The 14,945-nt window shown below is 43.3% G+C and overlaps 1 protein-coding gene across 2 annotated transcripts in view; it reads left to right on the forward strand.

Moving 5' to 3' along the window:
- Positions 1-8,118: 8,118 nt before the first annotated feature.
- raver2 (ribonucleoprotein, PTB-binding 2) overlaps positions 8,119-14,945 on the forward strand; it is a 100,063-nt gene continuing 93,236 nt past the window's right edge. The window contains exons 1-2 of one of the 2 annotated variants that reach the window (XM_039601120.1): positions 8,119-8,150; positions 8,533-8,805. In XM_039601120.1, the coding sequence (XP_039457054.1) occupies positions 8,533-8,805 (273 nt within the window). In that variant the 5' untranslated portion in view covers positions 8,119-8,150. Of the gene's footprint in view, positions 8,151-8,279; positions 8,806-14,945 lie in introns of those variants that run through there. The other variant, XM_031760226.2, reaches the window with a different exon arrangement.

Raw genomic sequence — 14,945 nt, forward strand, 5'->3', positions numbered from 1 at the left:
GTGGTTGCAAATGAGCCAAAATCATAACACCTACACCACCGTGCTCAACAGTTGGTAATAGGTAGAACTGCAAACTTCTGCTCACACTGATGGTCAGTTAATCAAGTGCATTTGATTACATGATGTAGTGTACGATATAGTGGAGTGCTAATTAAGTTATCACCTATTTCTGGCAAGCCTGGTTAACAAGGTGCTGTACTGTATGTTGTAGATGACCACATTTAAAAATACTCCTGATGTCACCAGCACCCAGGCAGGATCAAGAAGTCCACTTTACTGACTGCTTTAACCTTCCACAAATGGAACACAGTTGAACCTGAATATAATTTAAGGTGGCGAGCTGTATCTTTACCTCTGGAACATTTGTCATTAAGTGGGAAACACCTTCAATGTTGTCACTGCTGCTGTAAAGCTGGGCATTTTAACATGGGAGGATGGAGTTTGTACTGTAGCTTTTAGTACTTTCACTCAGGAGCTCTACACTCGGGACAGACTTTGATGAATGGAAAACAAACTGATGGAGTTCCCTGGAAACGGCACTCTCCCTGCACTTCATGCCCCAGTCAGTATCACAACAGATGTTTCCCATAAAAGACTATCATAGATTATTTACAATGCTCAATGGCAGTGGAAACAAAGCAGAGTAAATAAGTCCAAACATCAACTTTAAGAAATCTTCCCTACCCCTGGTAAAATATTATAGAAGCGATCGTTGCTGTAGATATCACATAGTATAGACGAGGTTCACAAAAAACCATTTCCTACATACATGAAAAAGGAGTCCGTGGGGCTCCAGCTTACCTCACTGGTAAACTCCCTGAGAAGGTGACCATATGCATTAACAACCTGTGTCCCTTAGCGGCATGTCCTCTCCAAGTCTCTCTCCACTCCTTCCCATCCACCCAGCAATACTGCACTATCAAATAAAAGCGCCCCCCCCACCTCAAGCCAGTCGAAGGTAAGAAGTTATTAGGAAACACAACTGGCTGGCATACACAGGAAGAAAGACGCTGGATTCACTTGAAGGTGCAGTTTCAATCAGCACTCAGATACTTACTCACTCCTTTTAACTTGCCTCATCATTGTTCTTGGGTTACTGCTTTCTTTTATTTAGCTGCTAATGGTGAATGGGAGAACAGTGCAGTCTTTTGAAGTCCTGAAGGAAAGTGATTTAGCAGCTGCTTAAACACCTGCTGTGTCATCACTGTTTGGTGAAGTCATGAAGTGAAGCCAGAAAGCTGTGCAGAAGTGTTGTCTTAGCAGGTATTCTGACGTGTATGACACCATTAAAAAGCACGGGCTCTATTTGATTTTGGTGGCCTAGTTTTTGGGACAAATTGCTGACATAGTTTAGGAAACTCTAATGAAAGCGTTGTTATTGTTATTTCTAAGTAAACCTGTGCTTTTAGATTTTAAAGGGTCTGGTCATAAAAACTAGCCATTTAGCCATTTTACCCTGACTCTAAACTGATGAAGCCGTTCCTGCATGGCTAACATTGCATGTTGCCGTGAGGAGAGGAAGCTAATTTATCCCTGACTTATCGATTAGAGGCTGATCACTGGCTAGTAATGCTGAGCTGAAGTGTATGTGGTCATAGAGTAGAGGTGCTGGACAACAATGTATGAAGCAAAGATGTCAGGGCTCACTTTGTCATTGAACAACTACAATGCATTAAACATGAGACACTTGATATATAAATACAGAGTCTAGTCAGTACAAAGAAGTGACTGAGATTACTGTTTGGCCCTACAAATTCTAGAAACATGGCATCTAACCAGAAATAGTTCTGGATGACATTACCTTGGTATCCAGTTAGATCGTAAGTAATCTTGGAGTCAGGCCCTTCCCTGAGCCTGCTTCTGCTGGAGGGTTCTTCCTCCTAAAAGGAAGTTCTTTCTCCCCACTGTCGCCAAGTGAGGACATCATTGGATTGTGAGGCTTTTCCTTCTTATATTGTAGAGTCTTTAACTTGTAATAAGAGGTGCCTTACAGTTACAGTTGTAGTCTATTAGAGCTCTAAAAAAAACACTGAACACGTCACAATACATGTTTTGTCAAGCATGAAATATAAATAACAAGCAGTCAAATAAAATTGTGAAGGACACACACACACTTTCACATGTAATAATCTGATATTGCACAATCCTCCCAAGCTGATTAAATTGCATTTAATCAGGTAGTTTCACTAAGATGCAAATCACTTTTCCAATAAAGATAAAACACATTAACTAGACTGTCGGTGCAACTAAGGCCAAATAACATCAGAAGTCAGAAATAACGTCACTGTGAAGCTTTAAAGTCTGTAGAGTCAAAGTCATCAAGGGCTATGACATATCTGACCTAAAGGGAGTTTGCTGTTCAGTATTAGTTGTACTCTAGTTACATGACTGTAGTTTTATAGATAAATGTCAATGAAATTAATCTCTACAAGCACAGCCTGAGACGAAGCAATGACGTGTAACGTCCATAACCAAGTATTAAAACAGATTAGATATAATAAAATGAAACTGACTTGCAGTTAAAAGGCAAGAAGTTAGTATAATTAGTGCAAAACACAAAAGCTGCACTTAGAAAAAAAATTCCCAGCTTTGATATTTAGAACTAAATTGTGCTAATTGTGTTTTTCAATTACCATTGGGACCATTTTTTTTTACTGTAGAAGGTCATGGGACAGGTCATCCACAAACCACCCTGCACTCAGTAAGCCAGGGAGATTATATGTAGGGGATTTTGTGTGTGTTTGTGAGTGTGTGTGTGTGTGTGTGTGTGTGTCTGCGTTGTCTCAATACCTGGCTCAGCATTCACACTCACTGACAGCAGGCTAATATTGTCTGATGCTTTTTCATCCTGTGCTATTCTCTCTGGTTCACGCGTGCACATTTAGGACACCGGCACTCCAAAAAAGCTGCTCTTCAGAGGCTTTTTGGCCTTATTTTGGGAGCCCTGTTTTAATGACACGTAGAACTGTCTGAACTGGCATTGTTGTCTAGCCCAGTAGTTGGAGAGACTGCTCAACATGGACGGAGGTGGATGAAAGCCAGCCTCCACCCAGTTGGAAGTCTAAATAATGAATAAAAATCGATTCATTTGTTCTGCATAGCTCTGCAGATGGCAAGCATTTCTCACAATAAAACAACGAAAATCTGTGTACATTCTAGAAACATCACCTAGTTAGTAAATATATCATCCTTTACACTCACAAATTCAGAGGTACAGCACATATAGCTCCATCGAAAGATTTTCTTGATATCCTGGTGAACCTCAGCTCTAATTTATTTTAGTTCTTGACCCCCACATTAAGAAATCGATCGTTGCAAAGTAAAGTGGTGACTTAGCCACAATCTGCTTTTTCCTCCGCAAAAGCTTTTTTTTTTCAATATGTTTTAAGCTTCTGGTCATAGGTCAAGCCACAGGCTGTAGGAAGAAGAACAGCGGTACTGCCCGGAAGGCCCTATCAGTTATTTATGGGGCCTTTCTATACATATGGTGGTTTCTGCCAGGGGATCTGGGAAGTAGCCCCAGATGGAGAGGCAACCAAGTTCGAACAAAACAATGTAACAAGAAGCTGCTTTGGTTGGTTGGTGGGAGAGCAGTATGAATGTTCATTTTTTTAATGAAGAAATCAAGGCTTTAAGCACTAGTCAACATTTATGTCCAACACATCACAACTCATTGGTCCCTGAACTTATTTTCTGTCTTTTCTGCTTACAAAATAATTTCCACTTTACTTTACCCACCAATAAATAAAAGAAAATATAAACTATGCACTCTTAATAAATTTGGTCTACATTATTGGGTGAATGTAAGCAGATGTAACTGGAATTGTGTGTTTATGCTCCTTTCACTAGTAATGCTGGTGGTTTAAATAAAGCTTACCAAAATAATAAAGAATAATCTTAGACAAACACATTCTGAGTAAACTAATGACACACAAACAGACTTTTCATGACTTCCCCAAAAGTTACTTGGACTCAAGTGTTCCTATTAAGGAGATTGAAAGTATGAGTATTAGACCTCTGTTAATGCTTTCTAGATTGTCTATTAATAAAAGAACACAAACTGATTTCTGACAAGGTCTGCTGTTCATGAGAAAAAATATATTGTATGAAACATGCCTTGATCCCAACAACATATCTACAAATTGAGAAAATTCTGGACTTTTTTTGTTCTCACTACGGAGAAAATCCTGCAAATATTACACCAAGAGCACAACATGCACATAAGAGAACACTGGAGGAACACCAAAAGCCTTGCAAAAACACTAGCTAAAATAATGCTTAATAAAACACCTGTTTTTCGTGGGGACAAAATTGAAATTTCTCACTATAAAGGAAAATGAGGCCGACAAGGGGTGCCCATATTAATACCAAATCCTAATCCCAACTGTTAAGCATGGTGGAGGGAGCATCATGGTTTGGTGCTGCATTTCTACATCAAGACCTAAGAGCTTTCCGGTCCTTGAGGGAACAAAGAATTGCGAATTTAATCAAGATTTTTTGTAGATGAATACCAAAGCTGTAGTCCATGACCTGAAGCTTGCTCACTGATCGGGGGTCACCTGATTGTTGTGGTTTTTCCTCTAATATTGAGACGTCTTTAGTCTACATAATAAACCTCCTTGAGATGACAGTTGTTATGATTTGGTGCTATATAAATAAAACTAAATGAAGTGAATTCACTTACTTTTTCATGTCTAGATTGAAATATCTGAAAACATTAAAAAAAACATGAACGACACAATGCTGCGTTGTTAGTCTAGTCAGATTTACTTTGCCTGTTTCAAGAGCAATCAGTGCATAAATCCAGATACATCTAATGGTACTGTAGTTTTGTCTATTTTAAGAGAAGGCTATAGAGAACAGCAAGGTATGCTGTTTAACCTTGAGGTGGAAATGGAGATGTGCACACTGGGGAAGCAGGGATGTAGTTCAGCAGTGCTGAGAGCTGAAGAAGGTGGGCACTTCCTCCTCATTTCTTGTCTGCCCACCTGTCTCCATGTCCCATAAACCTAATCAGTTTGTCTGCATTCATTCACACCACCCCTACATGGGGCTGTCTTTATCTCTTTTCCACTGTCACTGTATCTCCTCCGCTGTGCCTCTTTCTCCTGAGCTGTCTGCTGCTCCCTGCCAGGGAAACTCTCTGAATTAGAGCACCGAGCTCGTGTCCAAGCACCCTCGGGTCATTTCAGTCAGTCTCCGCTCTGCCAACTAGTACAGCAGACATGCACTTGCAGCATATTTTTGTGCAGTCCAGAGTCCCAGTTTCCCCCAGAAAACATCTCTGCTGTGTGATCATCTCAAGTCGTGCGAGCAAGCAAGTTAAAGCGCTTTGGAATCCCTTCAGCATACGGATTTTTTTAAACACACAATTAAACACTGCACTAAAATCTTATGGATTTAATGACAGTCTCCCGCTCAAAGGTACAACTTTTAAGGCAAGCTTGTAAAATCGTATCTAAATGGAGCTTTTGGAGGGATTAAGATGCACATTATGCTTGGTTAGAAAGCAAGGGGCACTTAAATGCTAAACAAAATGAGACTTTCTCATTACTCAGTCACTTGCTTGCCACATAAAAGCAACTCTCCCCATGTAATGATGAAGAGGTACGCTTATGACCACTGTAATTAGGACAAGAATTGGGCAGGGAGCTCTTGTGCATATTGTCCCCCATGTGTTCAGGTCAGCTGTTTTTAGTAGGTCACATGTCCCTAAATCTCTCCTATCCCATCAGAGGAAGCAGCCACGCCACCACACTGTATCCTTGATCATTCGCGAGAGCATTACGCCAGCTGTTTGCATCAGCTCATGCATTACTGACAGGAGCACAGGATGACATATCCATAATCACATTGCACTCTTCAGCATTTGGGGTTAACCCCTCACTCTCCTGATACCTCCTCCTCCTCCTCACCAATCCCTCTCATTGCCTCCCATCCATCCTCACGCCTACTGAGCTCGTCCCAGGTGCCTGCTTTGCCTGTTCAGCCACTCAACCCACCCACGCCCTCACACTCTCAGTCCCACCGAGCAGCAGCAAACGTTTTCCTGCGCTCTCCTTCTCCTCTCTGCTGCCACCCACTCCAAAAGGGGCTGTGAATCACTGGCTGACACACTGAAGCACCAGCAGGGCTCTCGTGTTTTATTATTATATTTTTTTTTAAAATGGTACAGCAACCAACATCTCTTTTCCCCCCTTGGTTTATGTAGCGGAGCGCATTATTATTATGGGACTAGGTAAAACGCTTTGAAAGATAGCTGCAGAGTTTGTGTAACCATGCGAGGAGGTTACAGGCCGACGCGAGTTAATGTCTGAGTGTGTCAGTGTGTGTCTCTAAGTGTAAAACGATGGTGCTGGCATGTGTGTGTGTATGCACCAGGGGAACAGAGAGAACAAATTAATTGTTCTCTCATGGAAAACGTTGTTTAGCACTTAGTGGAGTGATTCATGCGTCTCTAAAATCAGCCTGTGCAAGTGACAGGCGAGTCCTTGCTGTCTTTTCACAGAACTACTGCTCAATGATTCATGTCCCCCAATCTGTCAGCCAGTACCGACTATTGTATGAGCTGCAGTTGGATCAAAACACAGTTTACATGTAGGACGACTTCTCAGGGGCATTCGCTTCAGCTTGATTTCCTGCATGATGATGATAAGTTTGTGACTTGGGTTAAGGGCACCTGTAACGTCCTGAGAGACCACAGAGATGGTATAAAAAGGCCTGCTACTGAGTTTGTGTAGCAGGCCTAATTGAGCTGAAGTATCTGATATCCGATGTTAAGATGATAAGAGTCCAATGAGGAATGGAACTAACAACTGAATTTAAAACGATCAGTAGTTTGGGGCCACTCTCTTGTCTATGTCTCTCTTAAGGCGATCTCTTTAGCCTCGTATCTGCTAAATAAAGGACATAACTGTCATGCATTCCTTTAAGATATTCAGTACAGTCTGGCAGTCTGGTGTGTGAATTACTCCGTCATTGATACATAGCAGGTTGCATCTTCAGGAGCATTTGTCAGGAGGACACAGTGTGACTTTGTGCCTTGGATTCTTAGCTCCCAGCAGTAATGTTGAGTTGATGCATGAAGTGCATGCAGACTTATAAACTGCTTCTATTTGCAGTTGCACAAATTGCCCTTCTTTTTGGTTTGGCCTTTCCACTCTGGAGTGGACTGCGCTCACGCCTGATTGAAGCATTTAAGCAACAAACAGCCTGCATACACTCGCTGCCTTCCGGTTACACTGCTTCAGCCACTTGGCAATGCGAGATCATTTTCACCCACCGACAACTGTGATTGTCTGGACTTGGATCTGCCAAGAAACGCTCCACACAGATGGCGAGAGAGAGAGAACACGGAGGTTGATTTCTCCGTCTCTCTTTCAGAGGGCCCCGGCAATAAGCGCGCTCTAAATATTTCCTAAGTGGGTTGATTGTGCGCTTGTTGACATGTTTGTGTGCCTACGTGAATGTAAGTGCATCTTTATGAGTGTGAGCATACAGTGTGTGTCTTTCAGCGACTCATTCTGCCTGCGGAAGCTACACGGGCATTGTGAGGACTCGGCAGGGAGCTCTGCTCCCCTTGTGTTTGCCAGGAGCAGCTTTCCACCCACGGTGGGCAGGCAGGCGTGCAGGCTGGGCTGGCATTCACTGGATCACTTGGGTAGAAAGGAGGGAAGGCACACAGCCATTCATGGTAACATTATGCACATGGGGAACAGGAAAGCTCTGGCGGATCTTCTCCAATTCTCTCCTTCACCAAAAGAAGAAATGCTGTAATTGGGCCGCCGCACCGAAATAAGAAATGTGCGCACATACAGCACTTTGGTGCAGGGTGAAGACGACAGAGCATTCTGCAGGTTCATCATGTGATTAATAATAATAATAATAATAATAATAATACTGATGATAATAATAATAATAATAATAATAATCATGATGAAAACAATAATAATTTAATTCCCCCCTAAAAATACGGAAACATATGCTGTTTGGAAGATCAGGTTGGTGCCACACGACATGTAGCTCCTTGGCAAGCCAATTCAAAAGCGCACTAATTCGCACTGACCAATGATGATTGGCTCCTATGCAGTTAACAGACAGTTGGGGTCGCCAGGAGTCCGGAGTGCAGCCCGACATGCTGGGAACCATGTGTGCGTCAAAGTGCCCATATACAAGTTTCATTCATCAGATGACAGCGAGTCTTAAACGCCCCGTTTTAAACAAATGCTATGTTTAATGTAACGTTAATATAAACCTTGTAGCTCTGCTGTGTTGTCGCTCTTTATCACGGCTCAGCATCGGTCGGAGTAGAAACAGAATACAAACTGACGCCAAATACAGACGCGAAGCGAAGATTTAAAAGAAATAGTTCAGAGCAATTTGGCAGTATTGTTGTGTGTTGTTAGCTGTCGGTCTTTTTTCTTCTCTCTCTCTCTTTTTAAAAAAAAATCTTTCTCTCTTCCACCGACACACACACCTCCCACCTGCTCTCTCTCTCTTTCTCTCTCTCGCTTTCCTCACACTTTTCCCAAGATGGCGGCAGCCTCATCCATCCAGCCGCCGAGCGTTCACTCTTCTCTAGCCCGGGATAGCGCACTTTCCCCGGAGATGGACAGCCCCGAGAGCCGGCAGCACGAGGACGAGGAGGCGGCGGCAGCGCAACCCCCGGACTCCGGGATTAGCCTCCGTGACCTGCCGGACCTGGAGCCCGAGGAAATCGAGAGGAGGCTGGCCAAAACTCGCAAGGAGCTGAGCAACAGGAGGAAAATCCTCATTAAGAACCTGCCGCCTGACACCACCAACCAGGTATACATGTCAGTTTACGGTGGAGAAACTGAGGCAAAAATAACAGGGTGGAGCTCTTTTTCTCTCAGCCCCCCAACATTTTACGCACGCTCGCACGGACTCCTGCTTTAAGCCTTTAAACCTTCATTTCACTGCTTAGTTCTGACACCTGTGAGTGTGATCGCGGTCTCAGGTCATGACTTTGACCACATCACCCCCTGATCAGATATAAACTTCGCAAGGAACTTTCAAAGTGTATCCGAATAGCTCGTGGTAAACTTATCATTGTATGTGGCTTACTTATCTAATCTGCGTGTTTTTTCCAACATGATGTCACAATCTGATGGGGGGGGGTCCACGGGCAGAGTCACTTCGAAGTTCCTCTTTTTGCTGTGTGACTTGCGTTTCCCATGGGTCTCACCTCACTGTAGCTGGAAGTGCATCATTTGGCTGCTGCTATAAGTGAATCGGTGTGCCTGATTTGACTTGTGTGCAGTCAGACACGTGTAACAGGTGAGCTCCTGGAAAAGTAGCCAGGAGGATGCAAAGTGGAGTGTTTTTCAGCAGGAGGAGACGCTGCAAAATGCAGTCTGTCGTCTGCAGACACTCTGATTAAATCATGAAATGCATGCGGCCTTTTCTGCTTCTAGCTTTATACTCTCTGCGTGTTTTTGCTTTGTGCTGCGTAAAGTTTAACATCAGATCTGCAGACTGGCAATCGACAGCAAGTTGTACTGTTGTAATATTGTACAAATACTGTACTCTACTGTGGCCACGACAGGTGTGGATTTCTGACTTCTGCGTGTTCTAAACAGTTTCCTCCAATTTCCCAAAGACAGAAAGCACATCATTTCAATTTTGCATGTTCACCGAGGACCACAGAGTGTTTTCTTTTTTCTTTTTTTAATTTCTCCTGCTAAGTGTGATCCATCACTTGTGTCAGCCCGCGAGCCTTTATGAGGCAGCGTGTCGAGGGCGCTGATGGTGTGTATTCCTTCAGGCTCGTACCGCCACACATTCTTTGAGAGGCTCTCAGCCAAAGAGAGCCAGTACCTCGGCCGGGTGTTTGCGCGCTGAGCATGGAAGAAGAGGGGGGAGAAAGGGTGAGAATGCATGGTGTGTGTGAGAAATGAGAAGTGGAGGTAAGATTGAGAGCGGTGGTGGTGGGGGGTCATTTGGATCAGGTGAAGCAGCAGAATTGGAAGTTCTGTGTTTGTGTATATGTGTGTGTGTGTGTGTGTGTGTGTGTGTGTGTGTGTGTGTGTTTTTCCCCCACATTGTCGGCGTGTCAGATGGAGCGTGATGTGCTGAGGGGGGGGGGCTCAGTGGCGTGAAGTCCTGCGCTGCTGAATGTGCCACATAAATCTGTCCATTTAAAGGAGCACTGCTGGAATGTCTCTTACTGAGACATGACACGGTGTGAGTTTCCACTGGTGGAGGTGGTGGTGATGTAGTTGGACTGACGCGAGCTCGGCCTTTAGATTTTCAGAAATGAGCAGCATAGAAGAGGAAAAAAAACCCAAAGTGTTTCAAATGACATCACAGCACTCATAAATACTGTCCCCATTATGGCGAGTATCGCGTTGTGTGGAGCAGCCTCTGGGTGTGATTGTCAGAACGATCCAACATAAATCTTGTGTCAGCTTCTTAAACGTGAACTTTCTGTGTCTTTCTCATTTGTTTGGACTCCCCTGTTCAACAGTTGCTTGGACTAAAATGCGATTCCAAGACACCACCTGGAGCCCCCCTTCCCCCCAATTTTCTGATTTAATTTATTAAGCAGTTCATTAACATCTTAATCAAGACTAATCAGTCAATAAACAATCTGACTCCCACGAGCACTGAAACGGAGACATCTTGTTAGTGCGCAAGACATAAAAACCTGCAGCTGTTCTTGTTCGGTCCTGTACGGAGATGCGGTGATACTCTGCTGGTGTTTACTGTATTTTATCTTCAGTGAGGTTATAGATTTATGGCAAAGGAAAGTCCTCATTACAGTCTTATATAACCCGACTGATAGACCCAGCAGCACCCAGCCGTCTCCATCTCCCCATTCCCCTCATTCCCGCTGCCCCATTACTGAACACTCGATCGCAGGCCGCATGTGTGTGTGTGTATGTGTGTGTCCACAGTACACTGTGTCAGATATATGGCCCCGCTGACAGTCCTCATTTTAGGGGAGGAGTGGGGGAAGGGAAAGGGGGAGGAACAGAGGAAGGGTACAGTGTGTTTGCGGTAATGAACTTGGGGAGAATTGTCACAGAAAGCCACAGCTCCCATCAGCTTTATGGTGCTGTGTTCAGTTTTCAATTCAGTGTTTTTCTTTTTTGCGTTTTTTTAATCCTTTTAAAATCACTCTTGTTATGCAGCTGTTCAACTCCCCCCCCCCAAAAAAAACCCCAACTGTAGAATACCCGCTCAGCGCTAAAGAGACGGAGCAAGGATCGAGCTAGCGGACACTCTGCGAGCAGCTAAAGAGCCAGATATTTCCCTGAGGTGTTGGTACATACCAGAGCTAAAAGGGCATGAAAATTGGTCTTATATTAACTTAGCGGACCGAGAGACAGATAATAATGTTGCGCCTCGACTGCTGTATAAATAATCTAACAAGTTTGTTGGTTTCAGAGCACAGCAAGTGCTGTGTGTTAAGAAAAAGAAAAAAAAGAAGGAAAGGCAGAAAAAAGGCAGTTATTGTAGGATTGTAGGTTTCAGTCATCTCCTTCCTTGGGTGGGAGTCTAACTGCACTTTTTAATTTAAGCAGGTTAAGCGTCCAGTGTATATATTGTATACTAATATATTAAAAGCCAGGGCTCGGTTGAGATCTCATCTTGAGGTCATTGTGTTTTGGACGATGTTAGATGCGCTGCAGTTTTGGGGTGGCATCCTGATGACCCTTCAGGTTGTCTTTGATGTGTATATGATATTAACATTTATCTGCAGCTATCTACAGATTTCGCAAAGTGCCACTCTGCTTACCTCACTTGTACTTGATGCCACCTCGTTGCAGTGTCCATGTTAACGGCCTGGAGCAGACACAGAGCCCGCTTGGGGAAAAGATGAACAACAGGAGACCACTGCTCGCACAAGCATCACAAACGGCATAACATTCACAACAAATAGAAACTCGGCAATCATCTGGCTTCTCTGTTGTTAAGTTGCAGTTGAAGTCACTCAGTTATTATCTAACTTTGTGAGCCTGGTGGATTCTACACCACAGTGGAAAGGCTGCGTGGGCTGATTAGGGGTGCTGTGTCTGTTCAGGGCTGTCGGTGAATAAATCTGATTACAAATACAGAAAAATAGACATTTTGATATTCAGTGGTGGTAGTGTTGGTGGAGGGGACTACTAGCACCAATAGTAGTACTACTAGTGGCTGTGTGCTAGCTGCGCTGAATACACAGCTGGAAGGTGAATGCTGCAAGGCCATTAAGATTATGTAGTTTCTTGTTCTTATTTTTTATTCTTTTAGAGCTAAAAATGCAGATGTCTCTTTCAGGCTGTTTTTATATGTGTGAATAATTAACAGTAGTGGCTTAAAAATCTTAGTAGTAGTGTGGGGGGGGGATCTGAAAAACATTGAATTCACTGATTCTTAAGCCTGTGTTTGTGATATGCTGTTTGAAACCCAGAGAGCATGTTTACATACTCTCGCTTTTTATTGACTGAAACTTAAATTTTGGTAAACTAATGATGGCAGAGCAGGTTCACAAAACTCGAACAGAAACGGGTTTTAAATAGTTCTCCAGGCTTGTAGCTCGAGACATTTCCACAGTACTCTACCTACATAAGTAGTTCTGTGTCTTGTTGTAATGGTTTGCTCTCCTGTCGGTGTAATCCACATATAGACGGATTCTGTTGTTCAAACATGTCATGTTTGACAGTTTTAGTTCCTGCCAGCTTTTGTTCCACCTCATTCCCGCGCCATTCCTGTCCTGGAGAGGTGGCTCACATGCACTCCAAATGGCACAAGTGTCAAAATAAATTCAATTAGTGGTCCTAAGAGGACGTTGAATTGATGATGTGCCTCGACCCTGCGGCTATAAACATGCCTCTTCCAGGACAGATTTCCACCTTTTGGAACCCGTCCAGACATGCAGTCTCTGAAAAACATCGCGCTTGGGTCTGGGTAAGATTAAAAAAACGAAGAAGTGCTCTGACTTCCAGACACTGACAAACGCTCTGAAAGTCATTCGTTTTGTCCAGATTTAAAAACACATTATTTTTTTATGAGCCACTTGATCCACACACCCCGATTTCTCCATTAAGCACTATTAAGTTGATAAACTAATTGTTGGCGCCACATGTACAGTTAGCTGTGACTTGCACAGTGGTGTTACACAGTGATGCAGCCTTTTCCTTACAAATGATCTTTGTAGGAATGCAGCTGAAAATGAGCTCAAAGTCAAAACATTTACCACACAACACCCAAGTTTCATTTTACCACTTAAAACATTCGTCACAGCAGATATAACCTGCTACCTGTGGCATTTTAACCTGAAAAACCTCAATGTTTAGTACATTGTTGCTTCCAGGAAATGGGAATAAAGGGAGCTAAAAGGTTCCGTAAAAGGGATTTGCTAATATTGGACTGCGAGGGTTATGTGAATAAGATGCCAGTCATGCAGATGAATAATGCCAGTTTCAGATTATAGTATGCATGATAGCCCAACTCAAGTATTTAAAATTCATAGCGTCTGCGTTGTGCAATCCTAATATAGTCCCAGAGTTGCTTTCCTCTTCCTATTCGTCGGCCTTTCAAAGCACATAACAGCCAACATCACACATGTGTCATTGTTCATTTACAATCTCGTGTGCAGAAATCTACCCCGTTCACCTTCCCACTGACATCATGTAGGCCGTAAAAGACGGGGAAGCAACGGCAAAGATTTGACTATGAACACGTAATCTGACAGGGCTACTATCTTGTATCAGATGCTATGTAGTCTCAACCTGCAATTAGTTGGAAGTAGCTGGAAGTACAGCCGGAAGTTGACGCAACTTTTAATAATTCCAAGCAGCGAGTCTAAAATGATTTTCAGAGGCACAACAGTGTAAAATAAACGGGGGCAGTGTGGTTTTATTTGCACAGAGGAAGTTAACTTCCAAGGTCTTCTGCCAGGTTCTTGAATTAATCAGCTTAAAAAGGAACACAAAACTTTTTTACAAGGTGTGTGCGTGCGTGCGTGTGTGCGTGCGTGCGTGGGTTGATATGTTCGTTGAACACCATGAAAGTGTGTGTGTTTGTGTGTTTTGCATATGTACAGGTAAACACAAATACATGTAAATGTGACAAAGCAGCATGCATCTGAGCTGCTCTTTCCACCCACCTTCTCGCCTTACTTTGCATGCTGTGGTGTGTGTGTGTCTGTGTCATGAGCAGATGTTCATGAAATCTGCCACTCCTGACAGTGGGCGGCCTTTATCGAGCCAGTGTGCAAACGCGCTGTTGTGATTAGCTGTTTACGCTGGCATTAGTCACCTTGAAGTTTTGCACATGTTCGTGTCACAGTTATCTGAAGACACACCTGTTAGACTTTTCGTACAACCAGCGCACTGTCACGATGCTACAGCTTTGTTTTTTGCATGTTTTACGGCACAGTTTGGCTGGGAGTCGGGTATGAAGGTGACATTATGTAGGTGAGATAATAGAGTTGGCAGGAGATCTGACGCTGAGCGAGCTCGGGTCCAAAAGATGGTGGAGAGGAAAAAGGCTCGTGCTGTAACTGATGGTTTGAGAGGGCTGATTTTAAAAAACAAACAGTAAAAAACTGTTCATTAAAGCACTTTGTAAACTGATAACGGCACGGTTATTTTTATGTCATAGCATATTTCAGCTGAAAGTTAAAAAGGGGATTCTTTTTTACGGTATTTCTTTCTGAAATGTTTGAGAGTAAACAACAAAAGCGGGATCGTGTTGACTGGATAAAAGGTTTCAAAGTAACTTGGACGGAAATGCATTGACTGGATGAGTGCGGAAATAATGGATGGCAGACTAATTGGATAAAAGGCTAAAGGGAAATAATGAGTGTGTTTGAGGAGTCCCGAGGCAAAGTGACTACCTTGGTTGAACCGTGACTATAATTTCCCAGACTTCTAAAACGATCTTAACCCTCAGCACTGGTTAACATGTGTTTGGACTTCACAGGAGCCCTGCTGTTC

Source organism: Oreochromis aureus, linkage group 17, assembly GCF_013358895.1.
Source record: "Oreochromis aureus strain Israel breed Guangdong linkage group 17, ZZ_aureus, whole genome shotgun sequence".
Classification (NCBI taxonomy): Eukaryota; Metazoa; Chordata; class Actinopteri; order Cichliformes; family Cichlidae; genus Oreochromis; species Oreochromis aureus.